At 40.5% G+C, this 13,017-nt stretch overlaps 1 protein-coding gene and 1 non-coding gene across 2 annotated transcripts; one reads left to right on the top strand and one right to left on the bottom strand.

Annotated features, from left to right (window-relative positions):
* Window positions 1-9,880: 9,880 nt before the first annotated feature.
* On the bottom strand, window positions 9,881-10,957 carry LOC138906221 (uncharacterized). Its single transcript, XM_070194752.1, has one exon. It carries the CDS (start codon window positions 10,955-10,957, stop codon window positions 9,881-9,883), a length of 1,077 nt encoding a protein of 358 aa, XP_070050853.1.
* Window positions 10,958-12,110: 1,153 nt separating this feature from the next.
* Window positions 12,111-12,217, top strand: LOC117273896 (small nucleolar RNA R71). The gene has a single exon (XR_004503917.1). It is a non-coding gene; the product is annotated as a small nucleolar RNA R71 (small nucleolar RNA).
* The last annotated feature ends 800 nt before the right edge of the window (window positions 12,218-13,017 follow it).

The raw sequence follows: 13,017 nt of genomic DNA, 5'->3' as shown, positions 1-13,017 counted from the left end.
AAATCTTGTCTAGACAACAACTTTTCATCTCAGACCGAATTAATCTCTTTTTTATATGCTATATCAGCAATTTAAATATTGCGAGTTTTGAGCTGAGTAAGTGAATTCTGAAATGTATATCTGACTTTATTTATACTTATTTTTGGCACATATATATAGGATTCGACTAACATACCACTGGGTTTTGTTAAATTCACAAACGCATTGTTCAGTCCGCTAATGAAAATAAACTCTTGTTAATGTATATCTAGCTCTTGATAGTTTTTTGGTTTTTAAACTCCTCATTACTCATTCTTTCGTACTACGAATTTGGGATCTTTAAGAAAAAACAATAATAATGTTCTGAATTGCCAGAAGATGATCGAACTCTTCCCCTTACATATAGGTCAATTTTAAACCAACAGCTCTTATGCAAATATCATTATACCTAATTATCTGAAAGTACTAAATTTGAAAAGAAAGGATGATAGAAGGCACGTCCCTTAAACCTTAATTAAGTATACTGAGTATATTCACATTAACTGGAATTAATATCAATTCCACACGTAATTAATCTTGAGTTTTCAAATACTGAGTGCAAATAACTAAACAAATATGGTAAAATACCTTAGTTAATACAAACAAAACTTAAATTTCAAGATTTAGCTCAGCTAGAGCTCAGTAAAATATTCAGTCATAGAAGCAATGAATAATATGGGCATACTAGGAGAGATGGTAAGGAATGAAGATATTCGGGACAAGGTGGACAAGATGCGGGAAGTGATGTGATCACGCCCAACTATGCCTCCTAAGAGATCTAGCGGTCGTTGCAAATATAATCCGATTTATAAGTCCGGAGTCGAATCCCACAGGGAAATAACGTGTTGATTACAACTAATAGTTTTGCACGAATTCAAGTAATCAACCTTTAGAAATATTATAAAATAATTTGAGAGTTTACTAACTAAGATCAAAGTAATTAAAAAGGCAGTAATTTATAACTAACAAGGCAAATATTGTAGACAAGATTTAGAAAAGTCTAAGGTTATGATTTCCCCTATTGTCGGAATCTTCCCCGCTACGTTTCCTATAAATTCGCCAAAATATTTTCTACCGATCGTGAGTACTTTAAGTGTCGTAGCTCTCTTTCGAGTAACTACTATAATTTACTAGACGTATTCTCTCGAACTACGCTAGCTGGCACTAATTTACCACTCACAACGATTGCACCAAGGCTTCGTTATCTCTAATCCCGCCTTTAACCCCCCTGTATCGATCTCTCAACTACGTTAGGAGTGGTGTTATTCAACAACTACCTAAATGTGCACTCTCTCTCGAGCAATATACACACTAAATAGGCACAGTTAATTGATGGCCATTCAATTAACAACAATGAAAATATAGTTGAACAAGTGGAGAAAAATCAAAGGCAAATCTATATTAAACGCAGTAAAGAATCATCCTCCAATAGGTTCCATCAAACCTTAGATTAAAGAGTTTAGTTACTCATAAATACAACAACAATCAACATAATGTTTAAAGACACGAAACTACAAAGTAAAGAGATAAAGGAAGGGAAAACTCATTTGATTCTTGCTCCACATTGCTTGGCAGCCTATTTCTTCTCAAAAATCATGTCCAACCCTAGAATAACTCATTTGGTGAGTGTTTATGTCAATCCCCCGGTCCAATTTCGGGTTTGGGTCTTTTAACCCGCGACTTTTAATTACCGTGCTATAGACCTTGCAAAGCCTGGTCTGTAGCACGGTTTGGATACTTGATGCTTTTGTACTCTTTTCTTGTATTTTTGTCCTCTTTTTGTGTAATTTTCATTTGATGATTCCTTATGATGTATCTACACATAAAACAATATTATTTAGCTCAAATATCGCACAATAACTCATTAGATCAACAAAATAGAGGGCGAGTAATGTGCTAAAAGTATAGCATTTTGGCATCACATCACCACCCCACACTTAAACGTTGCTCGTCCTCGAGTCAACCATCAATTCCTAGAGCATTTTTATTTTCTTTTAGCACATCCGAAGCACACCATACCTATGACTATGGTTGATAGCAGCAATTAAACTTTAGCATATGTCTTCGACACACATTTCCCTTTATTTTATGCCATATTTCAAATCTTTATTCAACAAAAGGACAACATATTTCTAACAATCCTATCCTCACAATCTGACTCAATATCATAATGCATTCATGACTTGAACACTTAACATCATAGAGAAATCTAATAACGTCACCTATCCCTTGCAAAATCATGTGCCCTCACAACAAGAACAAGAGAGTAAGTTGAATCCACACATTCGAATCAAATGCTCAAATATATTTTAAGGATTCTCATATATCAAAGAAATTTTTTACTCTCACAAAGAAGTCACATGCATGCACAAAGTACCATAGGCTTGCCCATTATGTAAACCTCTACTAATGTAGGCTTGCTCGATCTAAAATCAATTAGGACTTTTTATGGTTGTAATGTTGGCTTCAGGACGGGTAGGATAAATTTAAGAATAGTGACTAACCCTACTAAATACTTTAACACATCACGTAATTAAATTTAAGCGCATTTTTCTTCAACCCAACTGTATTTTCTCAAACAATATCATCCTCAAAGTATTTTCTCTTTCTTTAAGCACTACTTTAATTCACACCCACTAGCAAGAACAAGATTTTTTTTTTTAGTTTTCGCTAGTGTGTATTATTTTATAAAATAAGTGCACCCTTCTTTATTTCATTGGTTCCACTCGAAAGTAACCCATTGGTTCCACTCGAAAGTCACCCCAATTAAAGTACTTTACGAGGTACAAGGATCAAAATAATATTAATTAAGTACAAATGAGCATAGGCTTGCAGTGTGGTTGCCAAATAAAAGTCTATAGGCTCGAAAGGATTGACTAGGGATAAATTTTATTTGTGGTAGGCATTAAGTTCAAAAATATCAAAGAAAGCCTAAAATCATTTTTCAAACCGAGCAAAACCTAATATTTTACTTCAACTCACATACCGGGCAAGTTCTAGACTCTAATGCAATGATACAGACTATACAATTTTTCACCACACATGACACATGACTCACCAAGGACGGTTCCATTCCTATTCTCAAACAATTGCAAGTATTCACAGAGCCGTAAAATATTAAGCATCAAACACAAAGTGACACAAGCCAAGAAAATGAGATATAGGCGTCAATAAATATGTTATTACTCAACAAGTCATAATAAACATTTTCAAACCATAGGGAAGGTACTACACATGTTAGAGCCTAAATATGCTACTATCAAACTAGTCAAAGACGCCTAGCATTTCTCATTTTTCCTTTCATTAATTCCTTAAATTCTATTCTAATCTAAAGACAAAACAAAAACTACTACCCGGTTCAACTACATCCCGTGAAAAAGAACCGATGCACAAAGAAAAATCACGAGAGATTATTACTATCTACAATAATAAAAAGACTTATATATATATTTATATATATTTATTTATTTATTTATTTTCTTTTTTTTGTTAGACTTAAGTCCCTCAAGAAAGCTTCCTAAGAGATCCATCATCGGAAAAAGTCCAGTCATTTCATTTTTTTTACTTTTATTTATTTATTAAATAAGGGAAAATATGAAAATAAAATAAACATTAAACACACGAACTAAATAGTTTATCTAATATTTACAAATGACAGAGAATACCTTCCACCCCACACTTAGATCATGCATTGTCCTCAATGCATATATAAATTCATAAACACAAAAACATGTAAGGTGGTTGGAAAAACTCCCTGATCAGACATAGTCCTCGCCCTCATCGTCGAAGGCTCCATCTGCACCTGTCCAGTCCTCATCCTCTTCTCCCTCAGCATCATCATCATCATCCTCGTCGGACTGCTCTGGCTCGGCCTCGGAAAATACTGGTGTGTTGACATCCTCATCATCTGGGAGTCGCTGCCCATCGCCAAGCCTAACTAGCTGTTGTGCATGAGGATTGAGTGTATAACGCTCCTCCAAGGTGGCCCCTCCTCAGTAGTGGCCGGCCTTCCCCCAATCTTGAGCTGTAAATCTATCATCCCATATAGATGTGCCATAAGGCTGGCATCTCAAGCATTGCGCTCGGCACCTGTCATTGTGGCTATGGCATTCTCCTCTTTCACTCGTATGCTTGTGATGTCCATTAGTCTGAGGGGTGGAGGAATGGATCTATCAAAATCCCGCTCCTCCTCCACCTCTTCTTTGCGCAGGTACTGAGTCAACATGTTGGCAAAGGACAATCTGTCAATGCGCTTGCTTTTTCTCACCTGGGACATCTGGTAGCGTATTAAGTGGCCCACATTCACTTTCTGGCCAGTCATGAGGAAGTACAACACGCATATCCTTTCACGGCTTATAAGAGTCTCATGATTGCATGGTAATAGTCGCGTGTTGATTAATTTCAGCCACACTTGAGCTTCCAGCTTCATTTTTTTCTTTGGAAATTTCCTATGGCGTTGGATTTTCTTGTCACGAACCCAAGCAGCCACAGAATTGACACCATAGAGAGTGTGTCTCAATGCCTGATATGTAGGATGGGTGATGAAGTTGTCCAAGGGTTCCTGTGGAACATCCGGAGCTCCCAAAAAATTGCATATAGTTGTTGCCGAAAAATCGATCAACCTTCCTCTAATAGGCACCAGCTGCTCAGGATCATTCGGATCAAAACCGGCATAAAATTCCCGAACAAGGTTGACATTTATCTCCCCGGTGTTTCTAAACACGTAGCTTAAGCCAAGGTTATGAATACCTTTCTAAATTTATTGGTACTTAGCTTGTAGGCTTCGCTCATGAATAGCTGACTCAGAATGTATATGTCTCGGCCGACAAAGCTTGTACCAATCCTTGGCAGATTGAGGTATGCTCTTCAGTCCAAATTCTCGTTATCCCTCAGGTTGTGGGCGTGTGGCTGCTATAGCTGCAACTGCTTTCAACCCTTCAACTTGGCTTGAAGTGGCCTCCCCACCTTTTCTCTTTTTCGGTAGTGGTTTGGAAGAAGCCTTGGCCTTAGTTGGAACAGTAGCCTTGCCCTTGCCTTTACCATCGTCTTTTTTAGGAGGCATACTCGTACCTGCATAAGTGAATGTTCCTCAATGATAAAGTAGATGAATCAATTCAAAACATGGTCTTGCAACCCCACACTTAAGAGTTCACGACATGATGTTCAACCATTTTGAGGCTACTTAGACTTCACCTCTTTATTTTAGCATGCAAATAAAGCAATGGCAAAATGGTGTTTACCACAATTACTATGCATGTAGATGCTGTTGAGCCCAACTAAATTTGCAATTTGGAGTGGTACATTGCAACTTAGCACAAGTATTATAATCCTAGAGACCAGAACTCCATTTGGGTAAGGAGTGCCTTTGAGGCATTTCGACAAACACTTAGCGTACACTAGTATTGTCAAAGTGGTTGTAAAGATGAGGGATTGCCTCACCCTCCCCAAATCGGCTTGGGAATTTCATGTTATCAACCTTTTACCCAACAACAATACCAATCCTATGGGGTTTATAGGATTAGGGCGAGCAAGCACATTGTAGCAATGAATATATACCCAAAAGTGGTGAAATTGCATTTCTTAACTCAATTTGAATTTTTGATAGAGGAAAGCGTTAGAAACATACCTTAGATGCTTAGGAGGATTGACGTGTTCTTCAATTGATGTCTCATGTGAATGAAAGAGTGGATGCAAATCGTCTTCAATGAAATTTGTGTGTGATGGGAAGGGAAAAGGGACGGGCATGTATTGTGTTGAGTGAGGTATGTGTGTTTCTGTAGTGTTTTAATAGAAAGAGGTTAGAAAACAAAGCTTAAAAAATTAAAACACGTTACTTGGCAACGCGAGCTCCCAGCTAGAAATTTACCTGGCGAGGCAAGCTCCTTATCGATCTTAGAAGCAGGTGACGCGAGCTCCTTAGCGAGTGGAGAAGCAGGCGATGCGAGGGCTACCGCGAGGTGGACCTCACTACAACCCATGCGACACGAGGTCCATAGTGAGCTGGTGGTCTGGCTGGGCGAGGTCTGATACGTGGTATTGAAAAGCAAAGAAAATTGACCTTGCGATAACCCGCGCGACGTGAGGCAAAAACAAGCTCTATTTCGTTGTAACTCGTGTGACGCGAGGCTAACGTGAGGTACTACTTAGCGAGCTGTATCATTTGCGACGCGAGGTTTAAAGTCAGGTTTTACTCGCTGTATACCTTGCGACGCGAGGTTAAACGCGAGGTAATTACCTGGGAACACGAGCTGGAAAGCACGCTGGGCAGCAGGCGATGCAAGCTGTGCTGCGAGATTGACCTCGCTTGATCCCTCGCTAGGCGAGCTCTATAGCACGCTTAAGACCTGTCGACGTGTGGTGTTTAGCGAGAAAGAGGGTGGTTCGTTGTGCTTAGGCTGGGCAAGCTCCCAAGCGAGCAATGGATAGTAGGTGATGTGAGGTCCATGGCGATCTCTGAAGCGTGCATGGGGGCTGGACAACTGAGTTTTTACAGCGAAAATGGGATATGGCCAGGCGAAACCAATAGCGAGCTAGAAACATGGCTAGCGATGATTTCAGCGAGCAAAGGACCGTGCGAGGCAATCTCTAATGCATGCTGAGAACCTGGCGATGCGAGCTCCCAGCGAGAAACTTACCTGGTGAGGCGAGCTCCTTAGTGAGCTGCGAAGCAGGCGACGCGAGGCATAACACGAGGTTCTTTCCTGGCTTTGCGAGGTCTGCTGCCAGGTTTTGCTCGTTGTTTCCCTTGTGACGTGAGACTGCCACGAGATTGGTCTCGCTATAACCCTCGCTGGGCGAGTTGTATAGCACGCTGAAGATTGGGCGATGCGAGCTAGAAAGCACGCTGGGTAGCAGGCGATGCTAGCTGTGCTACGAGGTGAAATGTTTGCGACGCGAGTTTTGCTTCCAGGTGCGCTGTGCATTAAACTGGGTGACGCGAGGTACGCATCGTTGTTTGGAGCGTATGCATGTAATCTTTATTTCGTTTTGTGAAAAACTCCAAGCGCCATGACTTTCCATCGTGCTCCATTACCTGTTCAGGCACCAAGATTTAGCTAAAAACTTGTTAGTGCATAAAACAAACGAAAATTTATATTTAAGCTAAAATAAACTACGAATTGGGTTGCCTCCCAACGAGAGCCTGATTTAACGTCGCGACACGATGCATGCTGTCGAACTTAAGGTTCACTCAATATTTGAGGCTCCTTCAAATGAATCATAGATACAACTTTATTGTGCTCCATGCCGAGGTAATGTTTTAACCTTTGCCCATTGACTCTAAACCTGTTCGTTCTATCCTCGGATTTAATTTCTACAGCTCCACTTGAGAGTACTTGCACCACTCTAAATGGTCCCGACCATCTAGATTTTAGCTTACCCGAAAATAGTTTCAATCTTGAATTATACAACAACACGACATCTCCAGGTTTTAAAATCCTCTTTTGAATATGCTTATCATGCATGATCTTCATCCTTTCCTTGTACATCCTGGTGCTTTCAAAAGCATGATAACAGAGCTCATCAAGTTCATGAAGCTCTATGACTCTACTCGTGCCAGCGGCCTCAATGTCAAGATTTAATTGCCTTAATGCCCATAAAGCTCTATGCTCTAGTTCCGCCAGTAAGTGACACGCCTTCCCAAACACCAATTTGTACGATGACATACCAATCAGAGTTTTGAATACAGTGCGGTAGGCCCATAGTGCATCATCCAATTTTCTCGCCCTATCAGTCCGAGTCGTATTTATAGTTTTGGTCAAAACACTCTTGATTTCTCTGTTTGACACCTCAACTTGCCCACTTATTTGTGGGTGATACAGAGTGGCAACCTTATGGCGTACGCTATATTTTTGCAGCAATTTTACGAAGGCTCGATTGCAGAAGTGAGTTCCTCCATCACTGATAATCGCCCTTGGAGTTCGAAATCGGGTGAAGATATTTTTTTTTAGAAAACCAATAACTCCATTTGCATCATTTGTTGGGAGTGCTACAACTTCTACCCATTTCGAGACATAGTCCACTACTATGAGTATATACTTGTTGTTGTATGAGCTGACAAATGGTCCCATAAATTCGATTCCCCATACATCAAATACTTCTACTTCTTGAATTGGGTTCATAGGCATCTCATGTTGACGAGAAATATTCCCCGTCGTTTGACACTCATCACAGTTCTTTACCCAAAAGTGTGCATCTTTAAACAACATCGGCCAATAGAAGCCCGACTCCAACACTTTAGCAGCTGTCCTTACTCCTCCAAAATGACCTCCATACGGCAAAGCATGACATGCCTGCAAATCAGAAGCTTGGTCTATCTCGGGAATACATCTCCAGATCATGTTATCAATACAAATCCGAAACAAAAATGGTTCATCCCAGAAATACATGCGAGAATCATGAAAGAACTTTTTCTTTTGCACAGAAGACAATTCATAGGGAACAATACCGCTTGCCAGGTAGTTTGCAATGTCTGCATACCATGGCACTTCCTCAAGGCTCGTGGCTAATAGTTGTTCATCGGGGAAAGTCTCCATGATCTCTTCCACCTCTCCTTCATTTCAGCTCCTTCAAGCCTGGACAAGTGATCGGCAACTTGGTTCTCCGTTCCTTTTCGGTCACGGATTTCCAAGTCGAACTCTTGTAGTAGTAGGACCCATCTAATCAAGCATGACTTTGACTCATTCTTATCAATTAGGTACCTGAGAGAAGCATGGTCAGTATAAACAATTACCTTCGAGCCTATCAAGTAGGACCGGAAATTGTCAAATGCGAACACCACGGCTAGCATCTCTTTTTATGTCACTATGTAATTCAGTTGAGCCCCATTTAATGTTCTACTTGCATAGTAGATTGTATGCATGATTTTATCTTTTCTCTGTCCAAGTACTGCTCCTACAGCATGGTCACTTGCATCACACATCAGCTCAAATGGTTGCTCCCAGTCGGGGGCAACTATGATAGGTGCAGATACCAACCTCTTCTTCAATCCCTCAAAAACTACCCTGCAGTCGTCCGAAAACACAAAAGGGTGATTTTTTTCAAGCAATTTACACAAAGGATTAACAATCTTGGAAAAATCTTTTATAAAACGCCTGTAGAAACCGGCATGACCAAGGAAACTCCTTATTGCCTTGACATAAGTGGGTGGTGGCAGCTTCTCTATTACATCGACTTTAGCACGGTCCATCTCAATGCCATTACTTGACACTAGGTGTCCCAAGACTATACCTTCCTGTACCATGAAATGGCATTTTTTCCAGTTTAGCACCAGATTAGTCTCCATACATCTCCGCAACACTCTTTTCAGATTTCTAAGGCAATCATCAAAAGAATTTCCCACTACTGAGAAATCATCCATGAAAACCTCCATTATATCCTCTACCATATATGTGAAGATGGCTATCAAGCACCTTTGGAACGTGGCGGGTGCATTGCATAGGCCAAACGACATTCTCCAAAAAGCGTAAATGCCATATGGACAGGTGAATGACGTTTTCTCTCTATCCTCCGGGGCAATAAATATCTGATTGTACCCCGAATATCCATCCAAGAAGCAAAAATGAGACCTCCCTGCCAATCTATCTAGTATCTGATCAATGAACGACAAGGGAAAATGATTTTTTCGGGTGTCCTTGTTCAATCTTCTATAGTCCATGAAAATTCGCCATCCCGTAACTATTCTTGTTGAGATCAACTCATTGTTTTTATTTTGCACAACAGTCATCCCACCTTTCTTTGGCACACATTGAACTGGGCTAACCCAGTTGCTATCTGAGATGGGAAAACTAATTCCCGCATCTAACCACTTGATCATTTCCTTCTTTATAACTTCCTTTATATTAGGGTTCAGCCTTCTTTGATGTTATCTGGAAGGTTTGTACCCATATTCCAGTAGAATTTTATGCATACAGAAGGCCGGGCTAATACCCTTAATGTCCACAATAGTCCAACTAATTGCAGTCTTGCACTCTTTTAACACCTGCAAAAGTTGTTCTACCTGCACATCTAACAAACCAGATGAGATAATAACAGGTAAAGTCGAGTTAGGTCCCAAGAAAGCATACCTCAGGTGAGATGGTAGTGGTTTCAGCTCCAATTGTGGTGGTGCTTCGATCGATGGCTTGGCTGGAGGGTTCTTTCTTTCTTCCGAGTGTAAAGGCTCGAATTCGAGCTCTCTTTTCCAGTACCATTTCCCTTGACGAGCCAACACCCATTCCGCCAAGTCCTCACTATTTACTTCTTCTAAGTTCATAAGGCAGGCTGTTAGAGGGTCTTTTTCATTAAGTGCCTCATCATCTTCCTCCATGATTACATCCACCGTGTCTAACAAAGAGCAATTTGCAAACTCATTGGGTCGCCGTATAGACTTTTGCACATTAAATGTTATTTCTTCATTATTCAGCCTCATCTTCAGCTCCTTCATTTCACAATCAATCATAGCTATCCCTATGGCCAAGAACGGCCTTCCCAAAATTATGGGAATCTCCTCATCAACCTTGCAGTCTAGAATGACAAAATCTGCTGGAAACACGAATTTTCCAACTTTCACAAGTACATCATCAAGTATACCTAATGCCCTTTTCACCGTTCGGTCAACTAGTTGCAGTAACATGGATGTGGGCCTTGCTCTTCCAATGCCTAAATTTTTATAGATAGACAATGGCATCAGATTTATACTTTCTCCCAAATCACACAATGCTTTTGTAAACGCATAGCTACCTATGGTGCATGGAATTATGAAGCTTCCAAAGTCGGATAACTTTTCAGCTATAGGTCTTGACACAACAGCGCTACAAATCTGTGTCAATGTGACAGTTGCCAAGTCTTGGAAGTCAAACTTACGAGACATCAAGTCCTTCATCATTTTTGCATAACCGGGCATCTCCCTCAAAGAATCAATTAGAGGAATGTTTACCTGAATTTGCTTCAGCATTTCCATGAATTTTTTTTACTGTTCATCCTTCTGATATTTGGCCAACCTCTGCGGGAAGGGTGCCGGAGGTCGCTTCTTTGCTGTAGCTTGAGTTAGATCTTGCTCAGGCACTTTTTCTAATGACTTTTCCTACACTTTCTCAGTCTCCTCCGCAACCTATTTTCCTTATTTATTTCCTCTTGGGCTGGTTGTAATCTTACTTATGTTAGCTCAGTTGACTCATCTAACTCAATTGGCACTGTCACAAGTGTTTTAGTTGACCGGCTCTCACGAGTAATTTCTTGCTCTAAATCAAGATCTCTACCATTTCTCAAGCTCACCGCCATAATCTGATTCGGGCCCTGCTCCTTCGGATTGACATGTGTGTCCGCAGATAGAGTCCCTTGGGGATGATTATTCAGAGCCATAAATATCTGCTATAATTGAATCTCAATGCCTTTTATGGCTGACTCATGTGCTCCCACCTTCTCTTGCATTTTTCCATTAGACCCAATCAGTTGCTGCAATATTCCTTTAATTTCAGACAACCCATCATCTTGTCTCACTAGCTGTTGTTGTTGAGGTTGTTGATAAGCTAGCTACTGATTTTGCTGACTGTACCCCTGTTGCATTTGGTAAGGTACTACTTGACCCTGTGGTCGCATAGCTCCAAGATTGTTGGTGTTATTGTATTGTTGATGTGCTGGTCTATATTGCTGATTTTGCTGCCCCCAATTCTGACCATCTTGCCTCTAGCCTCCATAGTTGCCCACATAGTTTATGTTCTCTTGATAATTCTGTTTGTCACTTTCACCACTCCACGAACACACGTATGGTTGGTTAATGCATGGTGTACATAATCCCCCATTAGTCGTGTCAACTATGTATACCTGCTTCTCGCCTGATTCATCAATCTTCTTGGTGAGGATACTCATTTGTATCATCAAAGTAGCCATATTCTCGGCTATAAAGTTGTTCGGGTCCAATGCTACTGAGTGAACTATAGGGGTGATTGTAGTGTCTCTTCACATCCAGCCTGAGTTTTGAGCCATTTTATCTAGTAGGATTTTACATTCTCTAAATGACTTTCTCAAAAATGCTCCACCTGCTGAAGCATCAACATTGGCCTTCAAATTATCCGCCAATCCCATGTAAAACCGTTGACAACATCTGATTTGGAATGCCATAATGTGGACACTTAACCAGCATACCTTTGAACCTCTCCCACGTTTCTTGTAATGTTTCAGCTGGTTTCTACCCGAAGCTCAATATTTCATCAACTTGCTTGGCGGTCTTATTTGGTGGGTAAAACTTGTTCAAAAACAGCTTGACTAATTCCTCCCAAGTGGTAATGGAATTTATGGAGAGCAAATTAAGCCAAGTCTGGGCTTCTCCTGTCACTGAGAATGGAAACAACAATAGTCTTATTGCTTCTGGTGTCATATTCAGTTGCCTTTGCGTGACACAAATCGACAGAAAATTTTTCAGATGCTGTTGTGGATCTTCAATGTAAGACCCGGAGAATAATCCTTTGTTTTGCAGCAGATGTAGCATGTTGTTTGTGATTTGAAATGACTCCGCTTGTATCTGAGGGACTGCAGTTGCAACTGCCAAAGTTTCAGCGGTGGGTTGTGCCCAATCATACAAAGCTGCTTCTGGCACAAGAGGTGCCACACCTTGATTGTTCGGGTCATTCATATTGTTTCGATTGTTTTGATTATCCAAAGCGCACCCATGTCTGGTTCAATTTGTTCTCTTAGGTGATGTTGTTGTTTATCTTTCTTGTTTGCACGATTTAATACCTTGAAAGTTTCCTCAGGATCCGGTAATGCTTCAAACAATTCAGCAGTTCTTGAAAAGTTTCTAGGTATACACCTATAACACACAAGACCACAAACGTTAGAATTTCAATGTAATGAATAAAAATAGAGAAAATTGACTAAACTAAGAATCCTACAAATTCTTATAGCTGTAATTAGTAACACTGTTGATTTCCCCGGCAACGGTGCCAAAATTTGATCACGTCCAACTATGCCTCCTAAGAGATCTAGCGGTCGTTGCAAATATAATCCGGTTTACAAGTCTGG

The sequence above is a fragment of the Nicotiana tomentosiformis genome, chromosome 2 (assembly GCF_000390325.3).
Source record: "Nicotiana tomentosiformis chromosome 2, ASM39032v3, whole genome shotgun sequence".
Lineage (NCBI taxonomy): Eukaryota > Viridiplantae > Streptophyta > Magnoliopsida > Solanales > Solanaceae > Nicotiana > Nicotiana tomentosiformis.
This window is presented reverse-complemented; position numbering and strand designations above follow the sequence as displayed.

Bases quoted from the DNA above. Each gene is read 5' to 3' on its own strand.
- LOC138906221 (XM_070194752.1), bottom strand. From the start codon at position 10,957: ATGGAAATGCTGAAGCAAATTCAGGTAAACATTCCTCTAATTGATTCT.